Raw genomic sequence first — 12,818 nt, forward strand, 5'->3', positions numbered from 1 at the left:
TAAAACAAAAAAAAAACTTTGTTTTTGATTTTTTTTTTTTGTATGATGCAGAGTGTATTTCAGGGACATGAACCTATACAGTATACATGTCTTTGTTGCTGAAGAAGGGCATGGTTGTGGCTGGTACAGAGGAGGTAACAGTACTGCTCATTCCAGGGAATAGTGAGGTTTGGGTAAACAGCTATGGCCTAGTCTACTTTTAAGCTGAGAGCCGAGGAGCAGCAGCTGGCTAGTAGCGGAGAGGGGTAGGTGCAGTGTTTGCTCCTCTGTGTGTGCCTTCATGGCAGCTACTGTGTTTACTCAGGGAATGTGGAATTCCAGACCCCTCATACGCTCCACTATTCGGCATTTTTGTGGTGAGCATGTGTGGCAGGGGCGAGTGGAAGAGAGACGCAGAGCTACTGCGGAGGATAATGCATGGATGGAAACAAAGGGGTGTTTTTTCTGTGTAGAGGAGAATTGGGGAAAGGGCTCACCCTAAAAAGAGGAGAATAAGAAGGAGTAAAATTGGAGTACTTTTAGAATTATTGCAGGGAGTAAAGAAAGATACTGTACATTCCAGAAAAGGAAGAACAAATACTAAAGAGGAAGCGTAGAGACTAAAGGGAGCTGAAAGAATGCTGGAAAACAGAAAAGCTGATGTTGGAAAATTTTGCTTTTAACTTATTTTAGGATTAGCGGCAATGGCGATGTATGTTTATCTAACTATAAAAGGTTTTCTCGTGGTTTTGTCTGTCCTATGCGGTATTCTTGATTTTTCCTAGTACTAACAATGTAATACACAGTTATCTATGATTATTATTATTATTATTATTATTATTTTATTATTAGTAGTATTATTCCTTATGTATTGTTAATGTATTGTTGATAATGTATTGTTAGTCGGTCAGTATTCGGAAAATAAGTTCCAACAGTGATACAATATGTAATCCTGTTTATTACACGGCTACTTTCCAAAACAAGACAAGTCTGGCTCTCCCTCATATTGCTAACATAAAGCTTGGCTCATCATCATTGACACTGACTAAAACTGCATGCAACTTGGGTGTCATAATTTATGACCAACGTAAGTTTTCTGAGTATAAAGCATCAGTCATGAGATTTTGTCTTTTCACTATAATTATTGCAGGCCCTGGTTATTTACAGGTTAGACTTTTGCAATGCAATGTTCACAGGTCTACCTGCAAGTGCAGTGACACCGCTGTAGATAGCACATTTGGTCTTTAATCTGCGAAAGATGGTGCATGGAACTCTTCTAGCCTCGTTTTGTCGGTTTGTTATAGCAGACAGAATTAATTTTATATCTGAAAACTTTCTATGTTTCAATGATGGATTTTGGTGTACCATGATCTCATCCAGAAGCCAGAGACTGTTCATTAGATGTTTCATTCCATTTTGGCATTCTGTCTTTCTTCACATAATAATTTTGCCATGCCTCACTGAGTGCTACAGAAAAGGTTATAAAACATTGGTCTTTTTCTGACTCTGGCGACTTTTCCTGACTCTAGTGTCTTTTTTCTGTGAGTCTTTTTCTGTGCCATTTGCTCCGTGTTTCCTTGCTGAGCTAGGAGAAGCTGCTTCCAGCAGCAGAGCAACGAGAGTCAGGGTGGTGTTTTCATTTGTCTATCCTGAAAGGCCTCAGAGTGTTTAAGAGCACCAAAATAAACAATCTGTGGAGAAGGAATGAAAGAGAATACTGTTTGGGAAGGCAAACAGGGTAGCTCAGACTGCACAAGGAATTTCCTTTTGTCTTAGAAGAATGAAGAAATGGAAAGGGCCAAAAGGGGAACCAGAAGAGGGAGAGAGAGAGAGAGAGAGAGAGAGAGAGAGAGAGAGGACAAGAGAAGACGGAAACAAGACAAGGGACTAGAGAGGTAGTGACATCACTGAAGATAACATAACAAAAGATGCAGCAGAACCATTTATGTAGAGATGATATTGAAGAACATACAGTTGAAGTCAGAAGTTTAGACTTAAATTTAGGACATCAAGGGCTCTATAGTAACAAGCTAAGGTGATATTCATCTAGATATGTTGCTAAAATGACATAATATGACTAAAAACCCACACAAGGATTAAAATATGTTTTGTATGTATTGTCAGTATGTTTTACTCAGTTAAATGCCTAGCTCCCTGACTTGGCTAAGAGTGGTAGCAATGACTCATTGTTGAAACAATGAGACCTCATGAGTTGAATGTCTGAACGGTCTACAGTTCCCGTAGTCACATCATAGAGAAACAATCTCAAAGTAATTTGCTTGACCCTAATCAGTCTAGTTTTAAGAGTAGTCATTCTGGCCTCCCTGTTATCTAAACTTGGACTTTCTGGGAAAGCACTCAGTTGTTTTTTAATAATTATTCAATGGGCATTCATTCAGCATGTCCTGGCAAGAACAGGGGTCAAAGTGTATGACCTCACCACTGGTGTCCCTCAGGGATCAGTGCCTGGGCCCCTGCTATTTTCGACAACATTTCACACTTAAGTGAAATTATCCACCCTAACAGATTCTCTGATCACTGCCATGTGGATGATGGTCAGCTTTATCTGCCTTTACGGCCCAGATGATTTCCAGACAATCGTTTTTTGCTTAAAAAAAACAAAAATATTTTTTAAAAAGCATCTAAAGGCCAGGAATTATCTGTATATTTGCTTGTTATTATCTATGTTTGCAAAAATACTCTTCAAATACTGACATCAAGATGAAGGTGTGCAATTTGATTGTATAATTCTGGGAATGACTTTAGACGTTTTCACTTTAATAATTTCAACACGACTGCAGGGTATTCTTAATCTTTGCATTCTAATGCAAACAAAATTAAGACTGAATGTGAGAGTTTTGGTCAGCTGTTCAACACAGTAATAATGTTCCTCTACTCTGTCTACATCTTTATCTGTCTGCAGGTCTGCCTGTGTACAGTCCTCTTCACCACTCAGGGATCTAAGCCGAGGGGACAAGGACACGTCTGTTCCACAGGGATTGCTGCTGAACTCCTACTGTCTCCACATGGTATTTCTGTCCTCTCCACAGGACCTAGATAGTTTCAGTTGCTTGTCTCTGAACTTCCTCTGATTTCAGATTTCCTCTTTCCAGACAAGTGTTCACTGGTGTCGTATAGGGAATTGTCTGTTCTCATGTATGTTTTTAAAGAAACCAAGAGACCAAACCAAAATCAAGTGGCACCTGTTTATCTCAAACAATGCAGGAGTGCAGTCAAGATGCCCAGGGAGTAAGAAATCCCTCCTCAGACAATTGAAGGGGTTTTTGTGACATTACTCCATCCAACATCAACATTAGCTGTGTTTGCAATTTCCCAACCCTTCCAATCACATGTCTAAGTCCATTGGGAAAAAAAGTAGCAACAGTAGCAGCCAATCACAATGTGAAGATTGTGTTGGAGTCAGCCAGCTATTGTTCCAGCTTTTGTTTTTTTTTGTACTGTTGTACTTGTGTTAGGATGTCCTGCACCTGTGGAAACACACGCACAGTTTCTTATGAAAGAGATATGCCAAAACCATGTACACAAAAAAAAATAAACAGGGGCATTTTTACATCAGTTTGTCCTTTGATTTGTTTGTCTTGAATATGCATTTTGTACTTTCTGGGGACTCAGTTTGACAATTGGGAGAACTAGTGAGAACAGCTCAACTGTTTACCAAAGCAAAGCCATTTTGAGGCTGGGCTGATTACTGTGTGCTTAAATTGAGCATGATGTTGCTGGTACAATGACAACAACTATAATGATTTGACAAGCAAGTATGAGATGCATTTAAAATGGGTACAGACCAAAGAATATTTTAATGGCCACAACCTGTTTTTAGTAGCCCCGAATGTTTAGAAATCGGAGTGAAGTTGGGTCATCACATACCCATATACTGTAGCAGCTACAGTATAGGCTAATAGGCTTGCTAATTGTGTTGTGCTAACCGCGCTCATGATCATCATCATAGATGAAGCAGTCCGTTTGGTTTCACAGTTTTAAGAATGCAAATATTTCTATTGGAAGAGCACCTCAAACACCACAATGTAGAAGACTTTAGAACAAGGGATAATATGGTGTTCTTTGACTATCCATTCTATAAGTTATTCTGAGGCAATCTTAGAGTGGAATTTAACATTGAAGATGTTCCACACAAGCAAAATCACATTTGCATAGATATTGCCCAGCACGAAACATGTTTGATTTTTTATAGGACAAAACTACAACCAATGAATCAGTTAAAACCAAGACAGTTCTTGGTTTGTCATTAATGTTTAATGGGGATGTGTCAAGTCTCTTGGAGAGCCTGGTTACCAGATACAGTATGTTGTAATCCTCCAGCAGAGGCTTGGAGATACAGTACTGCCTTCAAACTCACAGGTCAGGCCCTGCACTCCTCACTTCTGACAAACAACAACGGAAGAGTTAATTCAGAAGTCTGCCAAGCATGGCAATAAGCTGTCCGATTTAGGTCAGTGAGTCCTTTTGCTTCTTAAACACATGCACAGTACTTCATGATCGAAAAAAAAAAATGACAAGCCAATGACATATTTATATGAAGAAATATAATCCATTTAATTGAAGCTAGTACTGGCATGTACCTTCAACTGGCTTACCTCAGAAAAATACATTTTTACATCTCAAAAATGGGAAGTTGGGGTTTAATTGCCTTCTTGATTTATTGCTAATTTACATTAGTAGGGATAACCCATCACAGGAACTTTAACTGAACAAGGTGTAATATAGAACAAAAATATGAATGCAACATATGAATGTGACACAACCATCTAAATAAGATTTTACTAAACTATGTGTACCGTATTACTATCAGGGTGCAAATAGGGTGGCTCTGGAGAAAAATCTAGGACTGGAAAAGAAGATTATTCTAAATTGTCCACAAGGATGTGCAGCGTTGTATCTTGAAAGAACAATGAGTAGAGTTGAGAAAACAATATTTTCTGTGAGCAGTGAGCAGCAGCATACTGTACATAGCCATCTTTCCTCCCTGATTGACACCTGGTGTTTCACATACTGATTACTATGGCTACAAATGCAGATTTGGGCAAAGACAGATTAAAAATACGTTTGTTATGAGTTTACACAAATACAAGACCTTTTCCAATTGAAAATATAGGACAAAACTTAACATGTTGCATTTATATTTTTGTTCACTGAATCTACTGTGATCAACTATGCTGTTAATATGCTGGCTTCTGAACAGTACAAGTAAGATATCACATTAAAATTACAACACTGACAGAAATGTTACAATTTACCATGTTACACTTGGCATACACATAGAAAAAAGCAAACTTACAGTTAGAGGTAAAATAACATGGCAAGCTTAATGCGTATAAAATCAAATAATCCAAGAGGACCTGTGCTTGACAGTTCATTTTATTTGAAAAAGAATATGTAATAAAATCAGTTTTCCTATTTGTTATGTGCTCCCAAAACATGAAGTAAGGCACAGACATATTTATCTGCCATTTATTTAAAATGGATTTTATTCATGTCTGCATATTATTATTAATGGTTACCCACAAAGCACACTCTCAACAAAAAAGCAATACCACTTCTATCAAGATCAACTTTTGTTGGTTGAGATACGTATTTGCTTTGAAAGTGCATCTCTGCTCTTCAATGAATGTACAACGAGGAAGTATAATTCCTGACATTTTTTGACTGACTGAATGAAATAGAGGATGTTTTAGGACAGAATTCTATGTGTAACAAAGTTTTGTATCTTCATGTGAAGATGAGTAATTCCTTCCTTGAATGGGCGTTATTATAATTTGTTTCAAATGAACTGAATGAATCAACTGTTCATGTTTTTCCCATTTGCCATCATTAATGAAATAAGTTCACAACTCAAATATAGTTTTCAGAGCATTATACAGTTGTAATAGACTACATGGTGTTATCTACGTATGTAAAAATGCTGAACATTTGCCATTGATGAGCCCATCCTTATATTGTTTATTGCCAGTACAGGATAATCAAGGATGTTTGTAGCATACTACTGTAGTTGTTTCAGTTTTTTTCAATGCTGTCTGTTGTCAAAGACAACTCTCAAAAGATAAGAATGCAATGGTTCTCAACACTTACAGTATGAGGCCTGTTTTATCCGTACCATCATGGGCATGTGAGCAATACAAGATCCATGCACCATAAATGTTATATCTTCTATTAACTGACCTTTGCACTTGATCAATAAGACCAGTTTCAACACGTTGTACTGCAGAAAGGGTTCAGCTTCAAGCTGAGTTTTAACAAGACAGAAAATATAATATATTCAAAACATTGTTGTCCTGGTCTTAAAAGCTATTTAAAGAATAATAAAAAATTACTTACATTTTGTGGTCAAGATAAATGTTCACACCATGAAGCCAAATTAAATTCTTGTTAAATGATATCGTAAAAGCCTCTAGATCTTGAATATGTCCATCACTTTGCTTAGCATTGTTTCCATTTCCATTGAGTATTTGCTGTTTTCTGTTTCAATTCAATGTCCTTTGCTTCTCTAAGCAATCAGTGCAGATTACTGGGGACCACTGCTATTTTTGTGTCTTTCGTGAGTATAGAAATATTATTCTCAAATTTTCCAGTTTGGATGTAGGGCATATTCAAACATCATATTCAAAAATCTGATGATAGAAAGGAAAGTGTCTTCAGAAGGCTGAAGATATGAGGCATGGAAATACGGAAGTGTGCCATCAGCTGTTGCTTTTAAAACGTAGGAAGATGCTTAGAGGTAATTTTTTAGTGTCAGCTTCTCTCTTGTCTTGGTGTGCTGTCCCGTGGCCATAGATAGACCACAGAGCTAAACAGGGAGCAACTGAATCAGCCTTTGACCTGCAGTCTTCCAGCATTACTGATTTAATAACACAAAGCAGTTTCATGTTATCACTTAAACAAAGCCCTTTTCATACAGTAACCTGTGGAACACAGCGTGTGGGACACAATGCTCGCTCTGTAGAGGACGACCAGATTATACCCCAGCAGATTATAAAGCTGAGATCTAGTCTGGTTGAGCCAAGCCTGTTATACCCCAGCAGATTATACAGCTGAGATCTAGTCTGGTTGAGCCAAGCCTGTTTCTCCCCTCATCGTTCATCTTTTTCTCCCTCTATAATTACTCACATTTGTACACTTTTCTCATATTTATTTAACACCCCACCCCCTTACCCCCCTCCCCCCCCTCTCTCTCTCCCTCTCTCCCTCTCTCTCTCTCTCTCTCTCTCTCTCTCTCTCTCTCTCTCTCTCTCTCTCTCTCTCTCTCTCTCTCTCTCTCTCTCTCTCTCTCTCTCTCTCTCTCCTACCATGGATGTGTGGTCAGGTCCGTGCGGAGCCTGCGTGGGGGGGCCCATATCCGCGCCCTCAGCTGCACTTGCAGGACTTGACGATCATGTTGGAGAGCTGCTCCACCTTGGGCGTGCGGCCCACGTAGTAGAGGATGGTGAGCGGCTCCAGGTCCTGCGGCACGCAGCACGGCGACGCCGACGCCTCCGGGTTGAGCGTGTTGAACAGGCTCAAGAGCTGCGGAGCACAGGACAGTATAGTCAGAGAGGGTTAAAGCGGAGCGAGAGGCGCAAACGTTCAATCGTTTCCGCGTTCTGTCTTCGCAAAGGGGAGGGGGGCTAAATCCCCCTTTAAGCAGACCTGCTAACATTCGAACTGAACTGCTTGCCAATCTGACAGAAATCGATATCCCACTATGACGTCTTTGCGACACACCTCTTTAAGCAGACAGGAACTGTTACTGGTATAGTATAGGAAACATGGGGAACACTTTACTTGAAGGTATCTACACTGAGTGACATGGCACTGTCATGAACACATGAACCCCAACCTGTCATGACAAAAACCGAATGACACTTCATGACAGAATGTTTATGATGTGTTTATAATGTTTATGACACGTTCATGACAGTGTCATGTTGCTCAGTGTCATGTAACTTCCTTCCAGTAAAGTGTAACCGAAATATGTACGGTAGAATATTCTTTTCTCAGTGAAGACATGCTTTCAATGGTACATTTCTTATTACATATGGTCCATATGCACCACAAATTCAGGTGTCTGTATACAGTGTTCATGTACTCTAGGGTGACCAAATGTTCCTGTTTTTAGGGGACAGTCTCTGTTTTTGTTTGTCTGTCCCCGGGAAAATACAGAAAAACTACCCATGTCCCTGTTTTTTGGAGATATGTTTTTAAGTATTTCAATCAGATATCAATCAGAATCAGATTGACAGTCATACTGAACATACCGTTTTTTCCACATTTTTGGGTTCATGTCCCCGGGTCTCCTTAACGTACTGGCACCACTTACCGAACTATGTGTGGTGTCAGCGCTGCGAAGGTAAGGACAAGGTCCTGAGCAGAAGTTGGCGTAGTAGCCTTTGGGCTCATGGATCCAGCGCCACCCCAGGTCCTGACGGAAGTCAATGTAGAGCTCCCTCACACAACAGTTCTCCTCATAATTACTGTGGATTGAAGAGAAAAGGAGTGGTTACTTTTATCTACCATGAGATCGATTCATGTGTCTTCTGTCTTCTGTTTTGGTATTTTTAACTATATCATTTATATGCAGAATGTAAAGATGTATCCCCTTCAATGTCTGCATTGATTAGATTTATTTATGGTGTCTACTGTAAATTAGGCACATTGAGTGTTAACTAAACCGTTCTTTTCTACCTTGGGATGTTCAGGGGCTCCATAGTTTCTCTCTCTATTGGGCTCAGAGGTTTGGTGCTCTAAGACACTGCAAGCTTTAAAGAGACCCTATGCAACTTTCTGCAGGAGACGATCCCTCTTTGTTTACATCTGGAAGTCTGAGACGAAGAACCACGCTTGCAATTTATATATTTAAATATAGCCTATACATGTATAAATATACACGCTAAAGCTGTCGGGAAAGCTCTGCAGAGAAAATGCAAGCATAAAACGAGCGAAAACGAACAACGAAACCGAAACCAGAGATGAAATCGCCAATCCTGCATAGTTCCTCTTTAAAGAAGAATTCTGACCATTTTTCACACAGATCCCTGTTTCTCGAGGTCACCGAGTTCTGTTGGCATGGAAAAAACTGATACAATCGGTTCTACCTACTGTACCAAGCTCAATGCCACACTCTGGGGTATAAACATGGGGGCGACTCTCGCTGTGGGCTGCAGCAACTCAAGCTCGGTAGAACCTAATCACCGAGCACCAACAGTACCGAGACAGGGCTCAATTCAGATTTGTTTGCTCAAATCTATGTGTGTGTGTGTGTGTGTGTGTGTGTGTGTGTGTGTGTGTGTGTGTGTGTGTGTGTGTGTGTGTGTGTGTGTGTGTTTGTGTGTGTGTATGTGTGTGTGTGTGTGTGTGTGTGTGTGTGTGTGTGGCTGCTCACATTAATCTTTTCAAATGTGGCCAATATCAGACTCTGGCTCCAGTGTGGAGCAGGCCGCACAGCCATCTTGTGGTCTCCCTGTTTTGCTTGCTTGCTTGTCAGCCAGTGTTGGATGCATGGAGGAGTGTACCAGAGCCTTTCTACTGAGCACACAGAGCACTCCAACTGTCCTCCATAGACACGAGTGGGGTTAGTTCATAAGGCCAATATGGCACTAGTCCACACATATCCCACCCCCTCCTGTGATGTAAGTAACCAACCTTATTTGTCCTTTTAAGCCTTTTGTTGTCCTTTTATAGCCTTATTTTAGTCTTGTTTTAGCGATTTGGGGGAGATACAGTATCTATTCGCTCAATTCAGATTTGAACACTGATTTGCCTGATGCACTTTTTCTGTCCAATGAAGGGAAACAGTTCCCCTGGTTCACATGCTCTTGTTAGCAGCAGTTTGCTTTGGGCCTCTGGGGTCAGGACCTGCTCTGAAACCTGTAGCACGCCTCGTTCTTTTTGTCATCGCTGTTTCTTTTTCCCAGTCGTCCCAAACGTGTACCGAACTGTGAGGTTCTCTACTCATTGCTCTCTCCCTAGGGAAGCTCCTTACTTTGTAAAAGCTGAATGTGGTGACAACATGAAGGTGTGTCTGTAAAACGGACAGAAGAATGCTGCATTCTGACGCGTAGGCCAGTTGACCCGGCCAGCAGATCTCCGAGAGGACGTTTGAGAAGGGGTCAGTGAGAGCACACGCCCGCTAACACATGGCCGCCGTCCCAAAGGTGATGCCGACGTGCTTCGCCTGAAAGGGGATCTATAAATAGCCCCGGCCCTGTTACGCATCGAAACCACACGCCTAATATGTTGTAGTGACACCTTTTCATAGAGCCACCACCTAAGGAAAGCTGTGCGTTCTGCCATATTAAATGAAAACTCAAATGAAAGAGTAAGGAGAAAATATATACTGTTTTATACTGTATATACGGCATGAAAGCGCTGATGTGTTGGCCTTTTAAGATAACTGCATTTGAGACAAAAAAAAACGATCCTTTAAATGATCCTTTTAGTACTGTCCTTGTCCACTACAATGGTTAAACACCGGGCAATGCACTGGGTTTGTTTGATTTGGTAGTAATGATGTTCATTTTACTTCTAAATAATTTGACCAACGTGATGGTGGGATCTTCATCCCCTTCGCTCATATTTGTGAGGGTGTCCAAACTGGTGAGAAGGACTGAATATGTGACGGAGGAGGTCGTGTTCTTCTGTAGGAACGTGAAGAGAGAGTGACTGAATATGTGGTGGAGGAGATTGTGTTCTTCTGTAGGAACGTGAAGAGAGAGTGACTGAATATGTGACGGAGGAGGTCGTGTTCTTCTGTAGGAACGTGAAGAGAGAGAGAGCGAGGCACAGAACACTTCACATCTCACACTCTGTTATCTGGACACAGGGTGCCCGAGGGTTTCCATGGTGACGGTAGCCAAGAGGTTTGTTTGTACTGTGCTTTACGACTGCACTGCAGGAATGACCACTTGTGGAACTGCTCTTCAGGAACTACAAAAGGGCCCATTGCTGCACCGCAAAAGGTCAAAGGTTTTGTGACAGGAGAAGGTTCTCAGAGTAGTAATGAAAAGGCCAAAATGGTCCTGTCCCTTAATGTTCAGCCATATTTGCTGATACATGTCTGGAGACTCAAATTAAGTTGCTCTCTTTAGAGCCCAGAGGTTTCAATGCCCCAGCCTAACACAGAACTGTGAGCCAGTGGGCAGGCTGTGTACAGTATGTCTCTAAATCTATAAGTATAAGTATTTATACTCTTTTGATCCCGTGAGGGAAATTCAGTCTCTACATTTTATCCCCATCCGTGAATTAGTGAAACACACACAGCACACAGTGAACACGCCGTAAGGTGAAGCACACACTAGCCCGGAGCAGTGAGCTGCCTGCTCAACAGCGGCGCTCGGGGAGCAGTGAGGTGGTTAAGTTAAATGTGTGTGAACTAGAAGCTGAGTCTCTCACTTGAAGCAGTAGCTGGTGTCCAGCGCCCGCTTGCGTCTCCGTGGCGACGCCTGCGTGTCCAGCCTGTGGGGCGGGAGCATCATGAGGATGAGGTGAGGCAGGAGCTGCTCTTTCTGCTTCTTCTGGTAGCCCTGGTCCCAGCGCGTGCTCTCCTCATAGTCCCCCTCTGCTCCTGCCAAGAGACAGCACTGACACATCACTGCTTTACAGTCATCCTATCATCTATACCCGTAATTTCCCGACTATAAGCCGCGGTTTATACATTAATTTTGCAAAATTTCTTCAGCTATGAGACTAATACATGGACGCAGTTAATATGATATTATTATGGTTTAATTTATTTTAACTTGCATAAAACACTGCCTTGCGGCTTATACACAATGCGGCCTATATGCGGGAATTACTGTATCATCTAATAAACGTGGACAATACACAGCAGGGATCTGAGACCATTCCCCTTGTCAGACTCCGTCCAGCTCATCCACATGCCTAGGTCCTCTTTTGGTCATTCTACCCTCTTGCTTACTCCACTGGTTTTACCAAATCCAGATCGGAGGACTGAGATGACCACCATGGCAGAAGCTTGATTTGATTTTGTGTGCAGTGAGGCATTTCTGTGTTGATCTGGACATATGTTTTGGATCACTGACCTGCTGAGAGATTGTTTAGTGTCTTGGCAGAGACAGCCAGATTTCGATTTAAAATGTCCAAGCTCATGAGGTCTCCAGGCCTTTTGAAGGACAAACCCCTCTTCACAGATGTTCATAGTAATAGTAGTCGTTTTAGAACCACATAAAACATTTAGTGGTAAAAGAGTTTATAGTACAGAGGATTGACTGATTGACTGACTATCTTGTTTGCCCATTTGTTTTTACAAAAACTTTTACTGCTAATTACTGGCTGGACCTTCCAGAAGCAGGTATCTTTACATTACTATACTACACACATTCACACTGCACTCAAGCCATCTCCATTCTCTCCATTCTACAGTAAGTATAAGACTTAGCACCAATAAAAGGGGAAATGTCCCAGGGGGTGGATGCTTTTTATAGGCACTGTAAGTTTTGGTTGAGCAAATTTTGTTTCAAGATAGACCTTTCCTTTAAAATAAACAAAAGACTATCAACAAAATGTAGGGAACATGTCCACATCTTGGCGCCACATGCTGAACATTTGTAAACACAATACAGTCAATCCATGCCAGCTGACCTTGGGTTTAGCAGGTCAAATTGTGGGAATTTCATTAGAAACATTTGAGGAAAAACTTAACAGTGTGGAAAACCATTCAATTCATATTAAAACTGTACTCCAGATATTGTGCAAACAATGAATTACCAGAAACTGAGTCATCTCATGAACTCATATCTTGCCGACTTCAGTACCTCAATCTGCTCTCCAGGCGTCGCGTCTCTCTTCGCTGGTCTGCTCAACCACTC

General features: G+C 41.2%; 2 protein-coding genes across 3 annotated transcripts in view; one reads left to right on the plus strand and one right to left on the minus strand.

Moving 5' to 3' along the window:
* ttll5 (tubulin tyrosine ligase-like family, member 5) overlaps positions 1-3,556 on the plus strand; it is a 29,054-nt gene extending 25,498 nt beyond the window's left edge. The window contains exon 32 of the mRNA XM_062522658.1: positions 2,903-3,556. The gene's annotated coding sequence lies outside the window, so the exon portion shown is untranslated. The remainder of the gene's footprint in view (positions 1-2,902) is intronic.
* A 3,689-nt stretch (positions 3,557-7,245) lies between these two features.
* tgfb3 (transforming growth factor, beta 3) overlaps positions 7,246-12,818 on the minus strand; it is a 30,537-nt gene continuing 24,964 nt past the window's right edge. Inside the window, exons 5-7 of one of the 2 annotated variants that reach the window (XM_062522650.1) lie at positions 11,383-11,548; positions 8,312-8,465; positions 7,246-7,518 (exon numbers count right to left, since the gene is read on the minus strand). In XM_062522650.1, the coding sequence (XP_062378634.1) occupies positions 7,360-7,518; positions 8,312-8,465; positions 11,383-11,548 (479 nt within the window). In that variant the 3' untranslated portion in view covers positions 7,246-7,359. Of the gene's footprint in view, positions 7,519-8,311; positions 8,466-11,382; positions 11,555-12,818 lie in introns of both variants that reach the window. The other variant, XM_062522649.1, reaches the window with a different exon arrangement.

Source organism: Sardina pilchardus, chromosome 20 (genome assembly GCF_963854185.1).
Source record: "Sardina pilchardus chromosome 20, fSarPil1.1, whole genome shotgun sequence".
NCBI classification, from domain to species: Eukaryota; Metazoa; Chordata; class Actinopteri; order Clupeiformes; family Clupeidae; genus Sardina; species Sardina pilchardus.